Source organism: Myotis lucifugus, unplaced genomic scaffold, assembly GCF_000147115.1.
Source record: "Myotis lucifugus unplaced genomic scaffold, Myoluc2.0 scaffold_47, whole genome shotgun sequence".
Classification (NCBI taxonomy): Eukaryota; Metazoa; Chordata; class Mammalia; order Chiroptera; family Vespertilionidae; genus Myotis; species Myotis lucifugus.
In genome coordinates this window covers 2,064,337-2,084,418 of record NW_005871095.1, presented here as the reverse complement: position 1 = coordinate 2,084,418, position 20,082 = coordinate 2,064,337, and the positions used below count along the sequence as shown (strand labels likewise).

Below are 20,082 nucleotides of genomic sequence, written 5' to 3'. Positions count from 1 at the left end.
TGGGTTGAGTCCTTTTTTGGAACCAGGAATAAACTCTTTATTATGCCAGTATTTAGAAAAAGATGCATTTACAAAGTCATTGGGTAAATATCAAAATTCAACCAAAGGCTGGTTTCATTTTGTTTGTTTTGTGATTTCTTTACTACAAATTCACATCACCTAAATTTCTTTCACATTATGCACTATTCTGAAAGCTGTGCTGGAGGTTTTGAGAGGGTCTTGGGAAGCAGCATCTAGTGCTTGGGCACATCCTGCTGTCCTCTCTTTCTGGGCACATGCCGGAGAATTCGATTTCCACACCTCCCTAGACTGGTTCTGTCAAGAAGTTCTGAACATGGGGGAAAGGGAGGGTGGGTGTAAAGGTGAAGGGATTAAGAACTACAAAGTGGTAGTTATGAAATAGTCACGGGGATATAAACTATAGCATTGGAAATACAGTCCATAATACTTAAGTATGTATGGCGCCAGGTGGGTAAAAGTATTGGGGGGAACACTTTGTAAAGCATATGAATGTCGAACAGATATGCTGTACACCTGAAACTACTACAAAATATTATTGAATGTGAAATGTGATTAAAAATAAAAATTAAAAAAGAGGTTCTGAGCAAACCTGTCTCTTCTGAGCTAGAGCATTTAATCACTGGCTCAAGACCCTGCAGCTCTGCTTCCCATTAGGACCAAGCCTGAAGCAGCAGAGGAGATGGCACTGCCAGGCGCTGTACAGAGAGACTCCGTACAACGGAGCACCACCGACTGTCTGAACCACAGACTGTGAGTAATTGTGAACATTTATTTGCTAAGCCATTGAAATTTTGGAGTGATTTGGCACCTCACTATCACCCTAGCCTGCCTGTCTAGTATATAACTAATATTAATTTTGAAGCAAATTTTGCCTGACTTTCAAGCTGCTATATGCTTATAAATATGACAGCAAAGCCTAGGAACAGGCCGCATGTGAGATCTAGAAACCCTGCCCCACTGTTTCCTGAGCATTTTCAGAAAGATACTTGTTAATACATCCAAAGGCCAAATGGCTTTAGAAAACAGAATCTTACCTGAATCAAAATCTCCATTACCATTGGCTGAGCTGGGATGTTTCTCCAAAGGAGAAGATGAGGGGTCTGGCATATTGGTAGCTGGCAAACTGCTCTCCATTGCCAAGGAAGAAGGATCTTCTCTCAATTCATCCTGCAGAAAGAATTACCTAAGGGCAACTGACAAAGAAAAAAAGAGTCAGATTCACGTATTTTTAAACTCTCCAAAACTAACAGCATCCTGTCAGAGCTGCTACTATTTCATTATAAGGTGCAAGATGCAATGTAGTAATAATACAAGGTACCAAGAGTCAACACTAATGGGTACATGTCTGCACAAGGTCAACAACAAAGGTCACAGCTGAGCAAAACCATCAATTTTCTACAAGTTCTTATCACCTCACCACTAAAATGGGCACATTTTTCATCAACAAACAGAACCCACGTTTCAACCCCCAGTCAACCCTGGAAATGTTGGCAAAACACTTCTCCACCCAACTGCTTCCTCCTCCCTCACTCAATGCTGTGAAGTGCCAAGCCCGTCTCAGCCTCCGCATACACACACACACATACACACGCACACGCACACATGCACGCACGCACACGCACACAAGAGGTCTGGTGTCTCCCAGGCAATGGTTACCAAAGCCAGTTAAAGTGTCAACGCTTGTACATGTGAGCTTTGTGACCAATTGGAATTTTCCTATAACAGTATGACTATTCCACACTTGCCTGGGAGTTCTGACAGGACTGGTAGTAAAATAGGTGAAATTACGGTCGGTATGCACAGAATCCTATAATCTAACTCACTTATGTCACATCCCATAAAACACCCAGGTGCAGTCATTACTAAGGGTCAGCCATTCACAGTTCTGGTGGCTAGACAAAGCCAGATGGGGGGGTTTTAATCTTTCATTTACTCAGTGTTCACTTTTATTTCACATGTAGACAAAAGTTCAAATCTTCAAAGGGACAAAAATAGATGAAGGAAAAGACTAGTACATCGATAGCTACGTAAACAGGATATTTTGTCACACACATACTGGTAAAGTATCTTTTAAGAATACCATGCCCGATACACCTGATAAGCAATTAATTTCCAAAATATATAAAGAACTTATATAACTCAACAAAAGGAAGACATACAATCCAATAAAAAAAAGGGCTGAGGACATAGACACTTCTCCAAAGAGGACATACAAATGGTCAATAGACATATGAAAAAATGCTCAACATCACTAATCATCAGAGAAATGCAAATTAAAATTACAATGAGATATCACCTCACACTTGTCCAACTGACTATCATCAATAAGTCAATAAACAAGTGCTGGCAAGGATGTGGAGAAAAGGGAACCCTGGTACACTGCTGGTGGGAATGCAGACTGGTGCAGCCATTGTGGAGAACAGCATGGAGTTTCCCCAAAAAATGAAAAATGAAACTGCCATTTGATCCAGAGACCCCACTTCTGGAAATATACCCTAACAACCTTGGAACACCAATCACAAAGAATATATGCACTCCTATATTCATAGCAGTATTATTTACAATAGCTAAGATTTGGAAACAGCCCAAGTGCCCATCAGTAGATGAATGGATAAAAAAGCTGTGGAATATATTGTGTACATACATTCACACAGTGGAATACTATGCAGCCATAAAAAAGATGGATCTCTTACCCTTTGAGACAGCATGGAAGGACCTGGAGATTATTATGCTAAGTGAAATAAGCCAGTCGGAGAAAGATATGTATCACATGACCTTACTTATCTGTGGAGCCTAATGAACAAAATAAACTGACCAACAAGTCCTGAGGCATGGAGGCATGAAACAGATTAACATATTTCGGGGTGGGGCAGGGGATGAGAAGATAAAAACCAAAGAACTTATATACTTATATGCATAGCCCATGGACACAGACAATAGTGTAGTGAAGGCCTGGGGGTAAGGGGGAGGGGCTGGATAGATGGGGGTGGGGAGGAATGGGAGACAGCTGCAATACCGTCAACAATAAAAATATATCTATATCTGTAAAAGGCCAAGTGATCGACCATACGTCCGTCTGATCGTCCAACTGACCGACTGGCCGGTACATATGATACGCATTGGCAATTTAAAAATAAACATTGACTAGTGCATGTGCGCTACATATAAAGCTCTCGCTGGCACCAATCGCACACAATGCCAGAATGTATCTGAAGTCCAACTATTGGCACTTTGTCGTTGTCATATCATGTTGTTGTTGTTTATTTATTAATCAATTTATCAATCATTGTTTTTATCAATGTTGTTTTTATGTCATGTTTTTGTTATTTTTATATCATGTCTTTGTTGTTTTTATATCATGTTGTTATTGTTTATTTATAAATCAATTTATATATTATTTTCATATACATTTTACTAATTTTCTTTCATCTCTGACACTTCTATTATAAAGAAATGGAGAATAGCGATATTAAAATATTTTGTATTTTAATTTTATAATACTATATTATATATACTATTTTGACATGTAATTTTTTGCAGTAATATAATTACCACACAAATCTTTCTTCTAATTAATTTCCTTTCCATGTGCATGAATCCGTGCACCGGGCCACTAGTGTGTGTATATATATATATATATATATTTAAAATTTTTTTAAAAGGTGAAAGTAAATACACCATGTTGCATTTTCTGCAAAAATCGACCATGCCCTTTTTAAAATACACACACACTCACACACACTGCACATTTTGGTGCTCTTTGGATTACTTCCCTGAAAAATATTTTGAGGTTTTGGCAAAATTAAAAGAATGATGTAAGCTTAAATAGAAACTGGGTTTGTTTTTTTTAATAATTCAAAGTTAGCTCATATCACTAGTGAATCATTCGATAAGTTTCGTTTCTGAAACCCCCAGTCTACCCACTTAATGAGCAGATGGGTTCTAAAACTATTTACAATGGAGGACAGTGGCAAACCCAGCGTTAGAATATTGTGGCTGGTTAATTTTACCCCATGGACATCAGTTTGCTAAAACAACCCACAGGATAATGGACAGAACTGCATTCTCCTAAGAGCATTTCTTCACCATTCCTATTACGATACAAACACAAATTCATAGACAGCTCTGCTTTGGGGGATTTCCTCCCCAAGGGGCTGCACACAGTGGCAGGAGAGGCTGCCAGGCGACTGGAGAGTGTCCTGTCCCATGCTGGGATCTCGCCAGTTTATCACTATGGCCCCTGGTACCTGAGGAGCATCGCCGATGCGCTCTGCAGAGAAACCACTTGATGATGAGCAAGTGGCCATCCAACCAAATTACCCAACAACCCACAAGCATCCACTGAGAGAATGCTCACAGGGAGCACTGAGATGTCATTAACACCCACACCCCACCCAATGACACCAACTGTGATTTTGAGTTTCCGGATCACTCCATCACTAGGCAGGGATACCACATCCGCTGACCCCAGGGGCTAACAAGATGGCCTGGACAAAGAAGGAGATAGAGGGCGGCATGCTCAGGAAAACTCGGCCTTCCACCGCTGTCCACGGGGTTATGCAGGAATCACCAAGAACTTGGAGGGGAGAAGGACTGGTAACTGAAGAGAAAGAGTAGGAAGTGGAACACTCGACACAAACAAAATACCATAGACTGCCCTGATGGAGAGCACATCCTACTTGGGGAAAGCTCCAATACATCAGAAAATTGGTAAAGTGTACAGTATGTTAGAAGGTGATAAGTGCTGGAGGGAAAACTAAAGATGGAGAGAAGGGACAGGTGAGCATAGGGTTATGATCACTTAGATGGTGGCCAGGTAAGACCTGAGAGAGTGATATTTGAACAAAGACTTGAGGGAGAGTAGCGAGGTAGGAGGAACCCAGATGAGAGTGAACAGTTTGCCAAAACAAGGGCCCGACCCCGCATTTCACTCTGCAGACAGGACTAGACACCGTTGGATTTCATTCCAGAAGTGAAATGATCAGATTTGTTCTAGAAATACCACTCTGGCAGCTGCATGCCAGACAGGTGACAGACAGGGGCAAGACCAAATGGAAACAGAGACTAAAAACAACATGCAGATGAAGGTCTAGACTAAGACAGTAAAAGAGAAAAGGAGGAAATAAGGTCATTATGTTTTTGAAAGGTAAAATCCACAGGACATGGTAGAAACAACCCAAAAATCTCCCAATATTAACAAAATGCCATCTTTTTGTAGCATGCAGTCAGGTTCCCAGAATAAACTACTTCACTTGCCACAGTTAGCACTCAGCAGCTATTAGAAGCTATGCAGTGCCTATGGAAATAAACAATTCTGGAAGAAAATATATTAAATATAAGAATGACAAACTACTTCACAGAAATTTACTTTTGATGGAATTGCAGGGGGGGGAGACAAATCTTATTAGTGACAACTGACCTATAAGCTTTGCAAAATAAAAACAGGATTTTAAAAAGCAAATCCTTTTCCTAACTACAGTACCCTAATCCAAAAAAAGGGCTATTTTTAAAAGGAAGCAAATTTCCTTTTGATTCTTAAAATATATGTAATTTCAAGTAATTTCAAGACTGAAGGTAAAAATATCTATTCTTGAAAGCAGCACTTCTCCCAAAGACATGAAAAGAAGGCTGGGAGGGCTGGATTTTTAAAGGGTCATTTCCTGTTTTGTACAATACACTTTGTGACCTTGTGTAAAGTTAATTCTACTATAATTGACTCCTCTTGTCTCTAAAGTTGTTGAACCACAGAATTATAGGTCTAAACCGCCTTTCAAAAAGTGGTCTTGGCTCAGTGACAAGAACAGTGTACTTGGAGAATAAGGAGTAACAGGGCCACTAGCTGTGTGACTTAAGCAAATTACTTAACCTCTCTGTTCCTCAAACTTCTCATCGGTTAAATAAGAAGGCTTAATTAGATGCAATCAATGGCCTTTTCAAATCTAAAATTCTATGAATCTACCAGGGCTTTTAGTATTAATTGCATATTTTCTGCATTCAGATTATCTGTTTATCTGAACCAAATACAATAAGCACTGGCCTCCTATCATTTGAGTATTCAGAGAAGAAAGCCTCGTTAAGAAGGAAATGGATAAGAAAGAACACTCATTCGATATTCTAAAGTGAATCAGAAGTTATTGGGGGCTTAGTTTCTATTTTGAATTATCTCTAGACCAACAAGGTCCAAAAGAATTTTCTATACCTGCACAGTCTAATTTGATAACCATTAGGGACACTTGGGCCCTTGGAATGTAGACTGTGTGAATGGGATCTCAATTTTAATTTTAATTAATTTTAATTTAAAAGCCCTATGTGGCCAGTGGCTGCCTATTGAGCAGCACAGCTAGACCACTGCATAGGAAAACCAGAATTTACTATATTTGAATTTGGAGCACGTCCTAAATAATCATCAATTCTTGGCTCTCTTAAAAGATTTAATAACAGCAAGCTAATTAAAAAGAACATAGGAATTTTTAAACCTAAGAAATTTCACAGTTTCCCCATAATACCCTACAAATCTTTCATAACAAACTTCCTAAGTAGTAGGTTTTTATTGAATGTGTGCTGCCTTCTTGTATCAATACTTCAAAGACGAACTCTCAGAAAAATTAGATTATGTATGTCATATATGATAATTTCCTTTTTCATTCATCTGTAAAGTCAAGAAAATCATTCCACCTCAAAAATGTAATCATGCAGCCCAGCCGGTGTGGCCCAGTGGTTGAGCATTGACCCATGAACCAGAAGATCACAGTTCAATTCCCGATCAGTGTACATGCCCGTGATACAGGCTCAATCAATGGTAAGGGGTGTGCAATAGGCAGCCGATTAATGATTCTCTCTCATCATTGATGTTTCTATCTCTCCTTCCTCTCTCTGAAAGCAATAAAAAATATTTTAAAAATGTAATCAGGCATTATATTTTTCTGTATAGGGGGGGAACCTCCATGAATTTTATTAATGTCAAGTATCAATGGCTTATCTGACACTATTAAAGGGGAAAAGTTTGCTAAAATTTTTATGATTCAGCTCTCTCCATTTGCCTCTAACCAGACACTATAAAAAGGTAACCAGGGACTGTAAAATAAGACATCAATTTAAATGCACCAAATCAATCATTTTAAGTAGAACTCAGGGATAATATAAAAAAAAGAAAACACCTGAATGAGTGTCAGAGTTAAACCTCACATTATTCGATACAAGGACAAGTGACAAGGCACTGTCCCAGGTGGCTACAAAATTTATTTTGGCAAATGACGGGTCACATTTTCACTTTTTAAACAGTGTTTACTTGTTCCCTCTCCATAAAAGGTATATATGCTCTCTGAAGAATTCTTAAGGAATAAAATTATAAAGGAACAAATTTAAACCACTAGAAATTCTAACACCCAGAGAAAATCACTTTTATGTCTATAGTAACTCCTCCTAATAGCTTCCCTGTGGGTTTTTTCGAGTTCATGTTGAATTTAGAATTTTAATTATTTTTTCATTTAACATTATATAGAAAGCATTTCCCTACATCATTAAAATTCTTTGAAAACATGACTTGAAATGGTTGGGTAATTTTTATTATAATATGAATAAGGTAATTTATTTGTCATTCTGCTACTGGTGACTATTAAGTTGGTGTGTGTGTTTTTCATCATCATAAACAGTACTGTAGTGATAATCCTCAGACATAAATTCTATTACATCTGGGATGTTTCTTTTGTGTAGAATCCCAGAAGTTAGAATATGGGGCCAAATGCAGGAACATGGTTAAGCCTCATAATACATATTGCTAAAATGCTACCCAGCCTGCTGTCCTCACCGAGTGAGTGACCAGCAGTGGACGACATAGTCTGTCTGAACCCAATCTCCTCCTGGGCCATAAATAATGTTTATTTTCACCCTTTTCAATATGATATTTAAAAAATATTATCCTGCCCTGGCCAGGGTGTCTTAGCTGGTTGGAGCGTTGTCCTGTACACCCAAAGCTGGTGAGTTTAATTCCCAGTGCAGGTGGCAACCAATAGATGTTTCTCTCTCTCTTCCTCTGTCCTTTTCTCTCTCTAAAACCAATTTTTTAAAAGATTAATAATAATGAATTTTAGAACAACTGTATCATGCCACTGCAATACACAATCTTCATGTGATACTACCTCTGTTCACATCCTTACCACATTTTAACTCTATTGGTATTTTGTATAATTTTTAAGAGCTCTGAAAGAACTATTGAAAGATATTTACCCCAGTTTGCCCTTCAGTGGTTCCTTTTCATATGTGGAATGTTAGTTGTTTTGCTGTTTTTTTTTTAGCTTAGTCTAAACTATCAATTTTCTTATTTCTTTTAAAACTTATATTCCTAAAATATCCTCCCCCATCCCAGGATACCAGAAGTCTAACTTCCCCGGGGTTTCAAGTTTTACATTTAACACACAGGGGATTTTTGCTCAAATATTTTGTGAGGTGCAACTCTGAGCTGATCCCCACTCGCACAGTTAATAATTCAGTCTTGTACTATTGGGTTTACATCCTGTCTATCATATATTTAAATTCTTACACATACAAGACTATGTTTCAATGCACCAAACTTTAATGGTAAGAAGAGAGTGAAATTGGAACTAGGACCAATGTTCACATATCCCTCTTAATTGGGCAATCATTAAACTTGAGGTCATTTAAGGCAGGTTTATAAAGGGATGACAATGGTTTTGCATGGCTTGAACAGAATATATCTGAAAGTGAACACAGGCAGCAATTACTATGCATCAGAAACTGTTAAATGTCCCCCTCCCACCCCCAATATCCATTTTCTCCAGGGAGGAGCAACTGGTTTAACTAAAATAAACACTGCTCGGCTGTCCTTGTGGTTGGATGTGGCCGCACCACTACATTCTGTCCAGTGGGAAGTCTGTGAAATGAATGTGTTCAACTACAAGGTCACCCTTTAGTGGAAGGGACATGCCTTTGCATTTACCCCCAGAGCCGCCACCGGGGATCACATAAGCCCCCTGAATATTGAAACAAGAGAAGGGAGTTTGGTTCTGCGGTCAGCTCCAGACTAGGACATATAAGAGAGAAATCAGCGTCTATCTTGTTTACAGTGTAAACTCTATACCATCCTACATAGGGTTCCTGATACACACCCAACCCCAAATCCCCAAAGATACACCCTAGCCTAGAAGGACTGTGCTCTTTTTTAATAAGCTTGTAATTATGATGCTTAAGATTGCTACTGTTCAACTCAGTTTTTATCCAGAAGACTACCAATAATGCCAAATGCTGTCTTCGGTTTGTTTAATTAAAAAAAAGTCACAGTTCACATTAATGCTGACCAATATGCTTAAACCTGGAGAGTGAAGCCCACAGGGAAATGAAAGAGATCCCCTTCTCTGTGGGGAGTCCAGACTGAGCTTAACCCCTAAAGAATTGAGGGGGAAGCATGCCTATCATGTCATCAGCTATTTTGGCAGTTGCCCAGCTTTTAGGTACAGCAGGATTACCTGCAGGCCTTGTCAAAACTCAGCCTGCTGGGCTCCAGCCCCGAGTTCCTGATTCAGTAGATCTGGGGTGATGCCTACTCTGGGGTAATCATTTTCATTTCTGACAAGTTTCCAGGTGATGTGGATGCTGCTGATCCAAGGACTGCACTCTGAGACCAGCTGCTTTATGAAAAGAGGTTTTTGTCTGGGTTGCTAAGAAAGATAAAAGTTGTTCTTTATCAAAAGAAATCTATTATAGGTATACTAAAAAGCACAATATTTCTGCAAAAATCACTTAAGTGTGGAGAAAGGTTGGTCTTTCTAGAAATAGTTTTGCATTAAATAGTATTTATTAAACAGCTGTACATTCTAGCCTTCCTTATAGAATGCCAATTATCTCAATTCCATTGTTTTACCAAGTCAAACTTCACTACATACCCTCTGCCTAAAGTCAGGCCAGTGTGCTCACCATAAAAGTATGAGTTACAGTACAAGAGGGCTTCCTGTTGTTTTTCATGGTGGAGCCATGCTCTCAGTGGCCCTAAACCCCTGTAGGAACTATTTTTTCTGGGCCTTGGTGTTCTCAAACATCAAGAGGAGAATGGATTACCTAATCTCTAGGAATTAGGCTCCTCATTCCTGGCGGATAATTTTTTCCTTTAGCTTCACTGAGATAAGAGACTAGCAGATGATTTTTATATTATATCTGATTATAATTTTAAAAACCAAATATTCTCTAAGGCTTGTAGAGACTCCACATACCCTCCCCCCCAAAAAAAACAACACAATCTCCTGCCCTTGTCCTCCTTCTCCATGTCCTGCTCCCCAGGCAATCAATTTCATCTATTTTAGCTGACTGTTTTGGCATTCATCTCCATATCTCTAAATAATACCTTACTTCTTAATTTTTCAGTTTGTGTCTCTCTTTCTCTCTCTCTCTCTCTCTCTCTCTCTCTCTCTCTCTCTCTCTCTTTCTCTCTCTCTCCTCCCTCCCTCCCTCTCTTATATCCTTATCCCCCTAATGGATATGATTGCATGGTTATGTCACAGCAGAACCATACAGCATGCTGTAATTACTTTTCCTTTTCTCACACAACTTTTCCCTGGCGTTAATGATGGTCTCATTCTCATCTTTATTTTTCTACATAATTATCACCTATTCAAATCCAATTTTTCCATCAACTGCCTGACTCTCCTCTAGATAAACTGAGATATATAGGCATTTTATTAATGTCATCTTGAAGTCATTTCTACCAGGGCCTTCTGTTCTGCTCTAGTCTAGACTAACTGCCTCTGTGCCTGGTACGCAGATGCTATCCTGAGACCTCGCTTCACCTCTTTCTTTATAAGAGCTCCCCTTCCCTGTGTCCCAGGCCTGCCTAGATCTTGTTTTCTCCCTCCTTTTGATGGAGCATATTCCCCAATAGATCCCTAAGAGAAGGCTTAGATGGAAAACGTGTGAAACTTTATATGGTTAAAAAAGTCTTTAACCTACTCTCACATTTTAACTAATAGTTCAGGTAGGTTAAAAACAAATTCTAGCCCTAACCCGTTTGGCTCAGTAGATAGAGCATCGGCCTGCGGACTGAAGGGTCCCGGGTTCGATTCTGGTCCGGGTCATGTACCTTGGTTGCGGGCACATCCCCAGTAGGGAGTGTGCAGGAGGCAGCTGATGGATGTTTCCCTCTCATCAGTGTTTCTAACTCTCTATCCCTCTCCCTTCCTCTCTGTAAAAAATCAATAAAATATATATTTTTTAAAAAATCTAAGTTGGAAAAACATCCTCTCTCAGAATTTTGACGGTTTTGCTCCACTGTCTTCTGGCTTCCCCTGTGGAGAAGTCTTTTGATATTCTGAAATGCCACAATGATGTGTCCAGTGGCCATCTACTTGGGGCTTGGGAGCCCTGAGTGACTGCTTTCAAGATTCACATTCTTTTGACACTGAAAACTGTCCTTCAGTTCTAAGATATTTTCTTGAATCATTGCTAACATTTTCTCATCCCTGTTTTCTGTTGTTTTGTTCTAATATTCACTCAATAGTTGGACTTCCTTAATCTCCTTAATTTTCCCTTTTGTTTTCTACCATTTTTTAAATCTACTATCTAGGATATTGCTCAACTTCTTCTTCTAACTCTTTTATAGAGTTTTACAATTTAATTTCAAAAACCTCTTTCTAAGGACTTCAATGATTCCTCCCAGAACTACATCAAAATTACAGCTAAACTAGAGAACAACCATCACTCAGAACCACCTGAAATCTAGCAGAACCACCTGAAATCTAGCTGAACAGAACTGCTATAACTAAGGAAATACAGAGGAGGACATCTAGAGAAACAGGGTGTCCCACACCCGCCTGTGGTGGTTAAGAGTCCGGAGAGATATCTCGGTGCAAAGGTCCCCCGGAGGAACCAGAGGTCCCGGCCCCACACCAGGCTCCCAGCCAGGAGCACCAGATCCCAGAAGATGATCCCTCAAAACAACTGGCTGTGAAAATCAGCAGGGACCCAGTCCAGGTGAGAATGAGGGCTGCTGGCATCCCAGGCATCCTCTTAAAGAGCCAAGGCACAGACTCACTCGCTCACAAACACTCTACGCTGCGGAGAAGGGGCAGTGGCTCAAAGAGCGACTGGGGCATACTGGGAGGAACTGAATTGTCTGGCTTCAGAGTGAGGGCTGGAGGGACAGCTCTCTCCCCAGACATAAGCGCAAAATTGCTCCTTTGTTGAGCCCACCCCCACCACAACCAGGAAGTGCTGGTGCGCAGAAGTGCCAGGCCCGGAGGCCATTGTTCCTTGGTTGAGCCAGCCTCCCTCCCAAGTCTCCACACCGCTCACACCACCCTGAGATACTGCCTCACCCAACTTAGGAACCAGCCAGATCCTCTTTCAGCAGCTATTCCACACAAGCAGCCAGCCCCCATCTGCACTAGACTTTCCTAAAACCTCTCAAAGGTGTACAAATGCCAAACAAGCGATGTCTGGCCTTGGCATGGCCTATACCTCTTTCTAAGCAGCCCCACGCCGGGCACTAGTGTCAACTCAGCTGGCAGCATAGCCTATCCCAGTTGCCTCCAAAACTGGCACAGGCAGCTACCAACTGCATCCTCTTTTTTTTTTTTTTTTTATGGGATCTTTTATTTTATTTTATTTTATTTTATTTTTACAGGCAGCTACCAACTGCATCCTCTTAAAGAGCCAAGGCACAAACTTTGTAGCTCTTACCAGGTGGCCCCAGGACACAAAAAAGGAATAACTGACCTAGGTCTGCACCAGAGCCCCCTAAGAAACCCCGTAATCAACACTCCTGGTGGCTGACTTCAGACCACATCAGAGCACCACTCAACTAGCTCCACAAACAGCACACTCAAAGGGTGGACTGGGCAGGCAGTAGAGCCCTACTGAAGCGAGTCCCTCTCAGTGGGGTCAGGCCCACACAACAGCTGTCTGCTGTATCATGACCAGTCCTCACAGCCAGTCGGCTGGAGGGTCAATGCCAAAAGCCTGCTAACAGCAATCAAGGCTCAACTACAACAGGAATGCACATACATCCCAGGGATGCCTTGGAGCACTGGCTCAGGCATCAGGGAGACAACACAACTGGGCCCCACAGAACACCTACTACTCAAGGCCACCCTGTCCAGACTGGGAGACACTGCAGATCTACCTAATGCATAGAAACAAACACAGGGAGGCAGCCAAAATGAGGAGACAAAGAAACATGTCTCAAACGAAAGAGTAGGACAAAACATCACCAAGAGAACTAAATGGCCCAGCCGGTGTGGTTGAGTATCGATCGACCTAGGAACCAGGAACTCATGGTTCAATTCCCGGCCAGGGCACATGCCCAGGTTGTGGGTCGATCCCCAGTAGGAGGCAACCTATTGATGATTCTCTCTCATCATTGATGGTTCTATCTCTCTCTCCCTCTCCCTTCCTCTCTGAAATCAATTTTAAAAAAATTTTTTTAAGAACTAAATGAAATGAAGGAAGCAAGCTACCAGATACAGAATTCAAGACACTGTGATAAAGAAGCTCAATGAGCTTAGGGGAAGACTAGATGAAATCAGTGAGAACTTACATAAAAAGATAGAAACCATTAAAAAGAACCAGTGAGAAATAAGAATACAAGAACTCAACTGAAGAATACATTAGATAACTCAACATTAGATGAAATCAACATCAGATTAGATGAATCAGAGTATTGAATCTGTAACCTGAAATACAACGTAATGAAAAACATCCAATCAGAATAGCAAAAAGAAAAAAAGACATTTTAAAAAATGAGTATAGTTTAAGGGACTTCTGGGACAACATTAGGTGTAACATTTCCATCAGAGGAGTACAAGAAAGAGAAGTAAGAGAGCAAAGGATTAAAACCCTATTTGAAGAAATAATGACAGAAAACTTCCCTAACTTGATGAAAGAAATAGATATATAAGTCTAAGAAGCACAAAGACTCCCAATACATCATAATTAAAATGCCCAAAATTAATGACAAAGAAAGAATCTTAGCAGCAAGAGTAAAGCAGTTACCAACAAGGAAGCTCCCATAAGACTGTCAGCTGATTTCTCAACAGAAACTTTGCAGGCCAAAAGGGACTGGCACGAAATATTCAAGTGATGAAAAGCAAGGAAGTACAAACAAGATTACGTACTCTACCCACCAAGGCTATCATTAAGAATTGAAGGACAGATAAAGAGCTCCCCCAACCAGAAAAAGCTAAAGGAGTTGATCACCACTAAACTAGTATTATAAGAAATGTTAAAGGGACTTTTTAATGTTGAAGAATAAAAAAGATCAAGACTATAAATAAGCCCTAGCTGGTTTGGTTCAGTGGATAGAGCATCCACCTGGGAACTGAAGGGTCCCAGGTTCAATTCCAGTCAAGGGCACAGGCTCGGGTTGTGGGCTCGATCCCCAGGAACGGACATGCAGGAGGCAGCCAATCAATGATTCTCTCCACCACTGATGTTTATATCTCTCTCCCTTTCCCTTCCTTTCTGAAATCAATAAAAATATATTTTTAAAAAAGACTATAACTAAAATAGCAATAACTACATGCCTATCAATAATTTCTTTAAATGTAAATGGATTAAATGCTCCAAGACATAGAGTGACTGAATAGACAAAAAACAAGATCCATACATATGCTTTCAGATAAAAAAAAAAATAGACTGAAAGTAAGGGGATGGACAAGATGGTTTATGCAAATGCAAATAAAAAATAAGCTGGGTAGCAATAGTTATATCAGGCAAAATGAACTTTAAAACAAATGCTATAGCAAGAGACAAAAATGAGTATTTCACATGATGAAGGGATTAATCCAATAATGAGATATAATCCTTGTACACACACACACACACACACTCAATATAAGAGCGCCTAAATATATAAAGCAAACATTAATAGCACTATTTACAATATCCAAGATACAGAAATAACTTAAGTGTCCATCAGTAGAGGACTGGATAAAGAGCATGTGGTACATAGATAAAGTGGAATATTACTCAGCCATAAAAAAGAATAGATCTTATTATTTGCAATAGCATGAATGGACCTACAGGCTATTATGCTAAGTAAATTAAGTCAGACAGAGAAAAACAAATACCATGTAAAGTGATTTCACTTACATGTGGACTCTAAAGAATAAAATAAATGAACAAACAAAACAGAAACATACTCATTAATAGATGCAGAGAACTGATGTTTGCCAGACAGGAGGAGGGTTTGGAAGCTGAGTGGAAAACGTAAAGGGATTAAGAAGTACAGATAAACAGTTAGAGAATAGTCATGGGGAAGTAAGTAAAGCACTTGGAATATTGTCAATAATATGTATGGTGCCAGGTGGGTACTTAAAAGTGTCAGGGGGATCACTTCGTATGTAATTTAAATTTCTAACCATGATGTATTATATTACATTATACTAATATAATATTGTCAACTGTAATTGAAAAAAATGTTCATTTTTTATTTATTTTTATCTTTAATTTCTTTATTGGTTAAGATATTACATATGTGTCCTCATCAAAATGTTCAATTTTTTAAAAAAGCTCTTTCTAATTCTCATAATATTCCCTTTCCTGCTCTATTCTATTCCGGTTACATGAATGCAAAATCTTCTATTATATGCTGGAGACAATTGACTTTTTCTTTTTTTAGATTTTTTTTCTCTCCCTGATAAGAAAAGTTATTTTTCTCTCTTTATAATTTTGGTATCTACTTTTTATATTAGCTGCTTTCCTCATAAGTCTGATTTATCGTATTTAAGAATGGGGAATTTGGAGCTCCAGTGGCGCAATCGGTTAGCGCGCGGTACTTATAAGAATGGGGAATTAAAAGGTTGATTGGTTGCCCTAACCAGTTTGGCTCAGTGAATAGCGCGTCGGCCTGTGGACTGAAGGGTCCCAGGTTCGATTCCGGTCAAGGGCATGTACCTTGGTTGCAGGCACATCCCCAGTGGGGGGTGTGCAGGAGGCAGCTGATCGATGTTTCTCTCTCATCGATGTTTCTAACTCTCTATCCCTCTCCCTTCCTCTCTGTAAAAAATCAATTAAATATATATATAAAAAATAAAAATAAATAAAAGGCTGATTGGCATCTCTGAGCACAGGGGTGGAGGCTGTTGATCTTGGAGATCAGTGTAGGAAGACGTGCTGGGTCAATCCAAGAGGAAGCCCCAATATGAGTGTCTTTAAGTCTTTGCTCTAAGGTTGCTCAAAGTGCACAAAAAGGATTTTCCAATATTCCAACATACAAGGGCTGGAGGTATCTGCCCACTGTTCACTGGATCAGAATTGAGCATCCTAAAAAGACAGAGTCAGTTTCTTCCCTGAGATTAGGCAAGTGAGACTAAAAGAGAGAAAATCTCCCTCTTAAGCCCAAAGCAATAAAGTTGTGTCCAGCTCCAACTTCAGATTTCCACTTAGGAATCAATGAATACTCTTCCTTAAGCAGTACTTACTAATATACCCTGTTTTCATCTTGATTGTTTACTAGACATAATCAATGTTAAACTCTGTGCAACCGGAGTTTGAAACAAATTATCCAAACTCAGGAGAAAAAGCAAAACTCCAGACTATAATAAAAAGCTACCTTAGCATTAGAAATCATGCCTATCTCACAAATGTTTACTGCTTAGAAGGTCTCACTCTAGTAAGCCTTAAGTATTAGTGATGAAAGAAATGCTGCATTTATTTCAAAGTTACCCAATTATCTAGAGTAGACCTTTCCAACTGATCTGCCTTAAAGGCAAATGCATGCTTTTACTAACTAGTAACACACTTGCTACTCTGAAAGTGGGAAAGGTTTGCTGTTGTTCGTTGTTGTTGTTTTAACATGACTCAAAAAAAGGGAATATTCTCCAACAGAAAATAAAATGTGATGGTGGAAACTAAAAGCTTCTGAAATTCCAGACATGCTCTAGCTGCCCTTGGAAATCTAGCCTGTCTAAACCACAGAGAAAACTGCCTCATTTCACACTCCAGGAATTTCAAAATGAGCACAGGACACATAATCTAAGCTAACACGGTTCACAATATTTCACTCAAAACGGAAAATCTCAGAGCATCCTGAAGGATGCACAACCAAATTTTTTTTTACCAAAACCTGATCTCTGACAAATCATTTCTTTCTTCTTCCTAAAAAGCAGCATGCAAATGACAGCCTCAGATCACAAGAGTACCTGTAAGAACCAAATCTGTAAATGGCTTTGAAGATGACACTGCAGTGTTAACTGCCAGCCTCTGTTATCAAGGAGAGCTTCCTTCTATTTCTATTCACCCAGTCAGCCAGATCACTCTGCTAATGATGCCTGACAAGTCATCTCCTCCCCATGCTCACCAGTCAACTCTCAGCCTGTCTAAGAGACAGGCCCCATTCCCTCATCAAGAAGAGGAACTAGCCGAAACCGGTTTGGCTCAGTGGATAGAGCGTCGGCTTGCGGACTGAAAGGTCCCAGGTTCGATTCCGGTCAGGGGCATGTGCCTGGGTTGCGGGCACATCCCCAGTAGGAGATGTGCAGGAGGCAGCTGATCGATGTTTCTCTCTCATCGATGTTTCTAACTCTCTGTCTCTCTCCCTTCCTCTCTGTAAAAAATCAATAAAATATATTTAAAAAAAAAAAAAAAAAGAAGAGGAACTGATTCTTTGGGGCAACAAGTTCATGGAATTTTGCCATCCTCCATATGCTCAGAGCTTGATTTACCTTGATTAGGACAGTAATTTACAGGCCATTTTTCAACCAAACTTCATTGGTTTTCACTCTAACTAGTTTGAAATCTGACACAAATTTGCCACCCCAGCATTAAAAAAAAAAAAAAAAAAAGCTAACTTTTACAATCAGGTTCATACCTCAGTACTGGGAAATAAGATATGTTGTGGATAATAACCAGTCAAGAAGTACATTCCAGGGCTGGTGGCAGCCTACTGTTCGCACAATAACAAACTGTGTCTTCTAATTCATGGCTTTAACTGTCATCTCTTAACCTCCCAATCAAATGGCATGTATTTCTCCAGAACAGAAGGTGAACTAAATAAGTCTTTCCAATGGGCACGGGGAAAATAAGAGCTTTCCACGTTCCGTGCCCAAAACAGAAAACCCAATCCACGTGTAGATTAGCTGTGCACCATCTTGGAAGTTCATTTATGTATTTACTATTTACCTACACATTATTTATGTATGTGTTAACTACTTATTTACTATAAAGTAGGATGAAGCCTTGAAATTCCCAACTGAATCCTTTTAGGTGTTTGGATAATAGATATGCCCATAAAATTAGGCCTAAGTCAAATTTTATAAATTATATCATTTAACTGCATGAAAGAAATTTACTCTGGTGGAATCTAACTGACAATCATGCAAAATCAATTAAAAACACCCTAATTTACTATGGTTGGTAAAGAACATGGGACATGTGACAAACCCAGCAGGGGGTGGCGTTAGACCTGCATTTATATTATAATATAACTAGCACTTACAGAATATGCTCTTGGCCTTTTAGCCACCACAAGCAACATTGTTCGCATCTGAAAACCACATTAACTTGCTGGAAGCCTTGTGAAGTCTCACCTCCCACTCAAACATTGCTGGGAATCTGGGTTTTCACTGACTTTCTTTGTTAAAACTAAGTGTGTCTAGAAGGGAAGAATAATATGGCATCCACTCAAATGGTAGAGACTTGAGAAAGGAAATATTCACATGGTCTGAGCTGAATCCCAACAGCTTTCATGAAGGAGGTGAGTTGGGCCCAAAATGCCTGGCTGGCTACTCAAAGACTTAATCAAATAAAGTGCAGAGAGCCACTCTGGTTCATAGCTGCCGAGGACTGAAAAGGGGAAGAGGGTGCCCTGTACTTTACAGCTAGCTGGGAGGAAGAAGGCATATTTAAGTTAGTTTTAAAGACAATGAATGACAAGGGCCAAAACTCGAGGCTCCAAGTACCCCGTTACACCCTAGAGCCATTCTCCTGCCTGCAAACAGAACATCAGCTGGGAGAACCATGACTGGTATGTTTGATTCAGCATGTTTGAATAGTGCCATAGAGAATGGACCAGAGAAGAGACCAGCAGAGAAATACTGAAGTTGCTCCACATCCATCAGTTTTTATTTAAATGACAGCATCCCACTGTTGACATCTCCTTCAGAGGAGCACACTCGGCAGGGATTGGCTACGCTAGTTGTGAGGCCCTGAATCATCTCAGAAACACCAGCTTCACAATGAAGCATCCCCAGCTGCATTCAGCCTAACTTTGTTTCTATTCCATTAGCACATGGTTGTTACTGCTTCTCAGAACACGCTGGGCCTGACGTAGAGCCTCCTCTCTCCCCTCGACTCATCTAGAAAGCTCTCCCTTATGAAATGCCCGAATAAAGCACCAATCCCTGTAGAATCTCACCTGCCATCAAATAAGTATCTGAAAAGTCACCCACAAATAAATAAAAACCTGGGAGGGAAGTTTCTCAAACACACATCTTTTACATACTCGGCACTTTAAAATCCTCTTAATTGGGCCAAGTGGAAAATTAAAGCTGTGAATTGCAAAGGAGATGAACCAAGACAAAATGTGCAAGGGTGAGGGCTGCAGGGTTCAACGATGCACATCAGGTTGACATGTTGGTGGAAATCTTAGCAAATCAACCTTTGGCCAAAGGAGCTACATGGGATGCATACTATAGCCTTCAACAACGTACAGCTAGAAGTTAGAGTAGTGATTTTACATCTGTTGCTTGCTCATCTATATATATAAAAATACCAGCAACTGGAACGCCATAACGACCCGTCATTATTATGCCCACTGTGGCCAGCAAACCTGCCTGATTGGGGAAGGGGGGCCTGCTGGCCATCCTCCTGCGGCCCTTCCCCCAGCCAGCCCCGCCCCCAATGGCCCCCACCACCTCGATCACCTGCAGCCCTTTTCTCTGGTCGGCCCTGCTCCTGATTGCCCCCCTACCACAATAGGAGTGAGGACAACCAGCCAACCTCCTGCAACCAACCTCCTCCCCACCCCCAGAACAGCCTCCCCACCGCAATCAGGGGGAGGGCCGCAGCAGACAACACATAAGGCTCTCTATGAGGAGGCGCACCATAATTAGCCCCCCC

The 20,082-nt window shown here is 40.3% G+C and overlaps 1 protein-coding gene across 2 annotated transcripts in view; it reads right to left on the bottom strand.

Moving 5' to 3' along the window:
* The window catches only part of SFMBT2 (Scm like with four mbt domains 2), a 206,900-nt gene that overhangs the window by 176,526 nt on the left and 10,292 nt on the right, over positions 1–20,082 (bottom strand). For both annotated transcript variants that reach the window (XM_014455527.2, XM_023753558.1), the window contains exon 2: positions 1,056–1,214. In XM_014455527.2, the coding sequence (XP_014311013.1) occupies positions 1,056–1,155 (100 nt within the window). In that variant the 5' untranslated portion in view covers positions 1,156–1,214. The remainder of the gene's footprint in view (positions 1–1,055; positions 1,215–20,082) is intronic.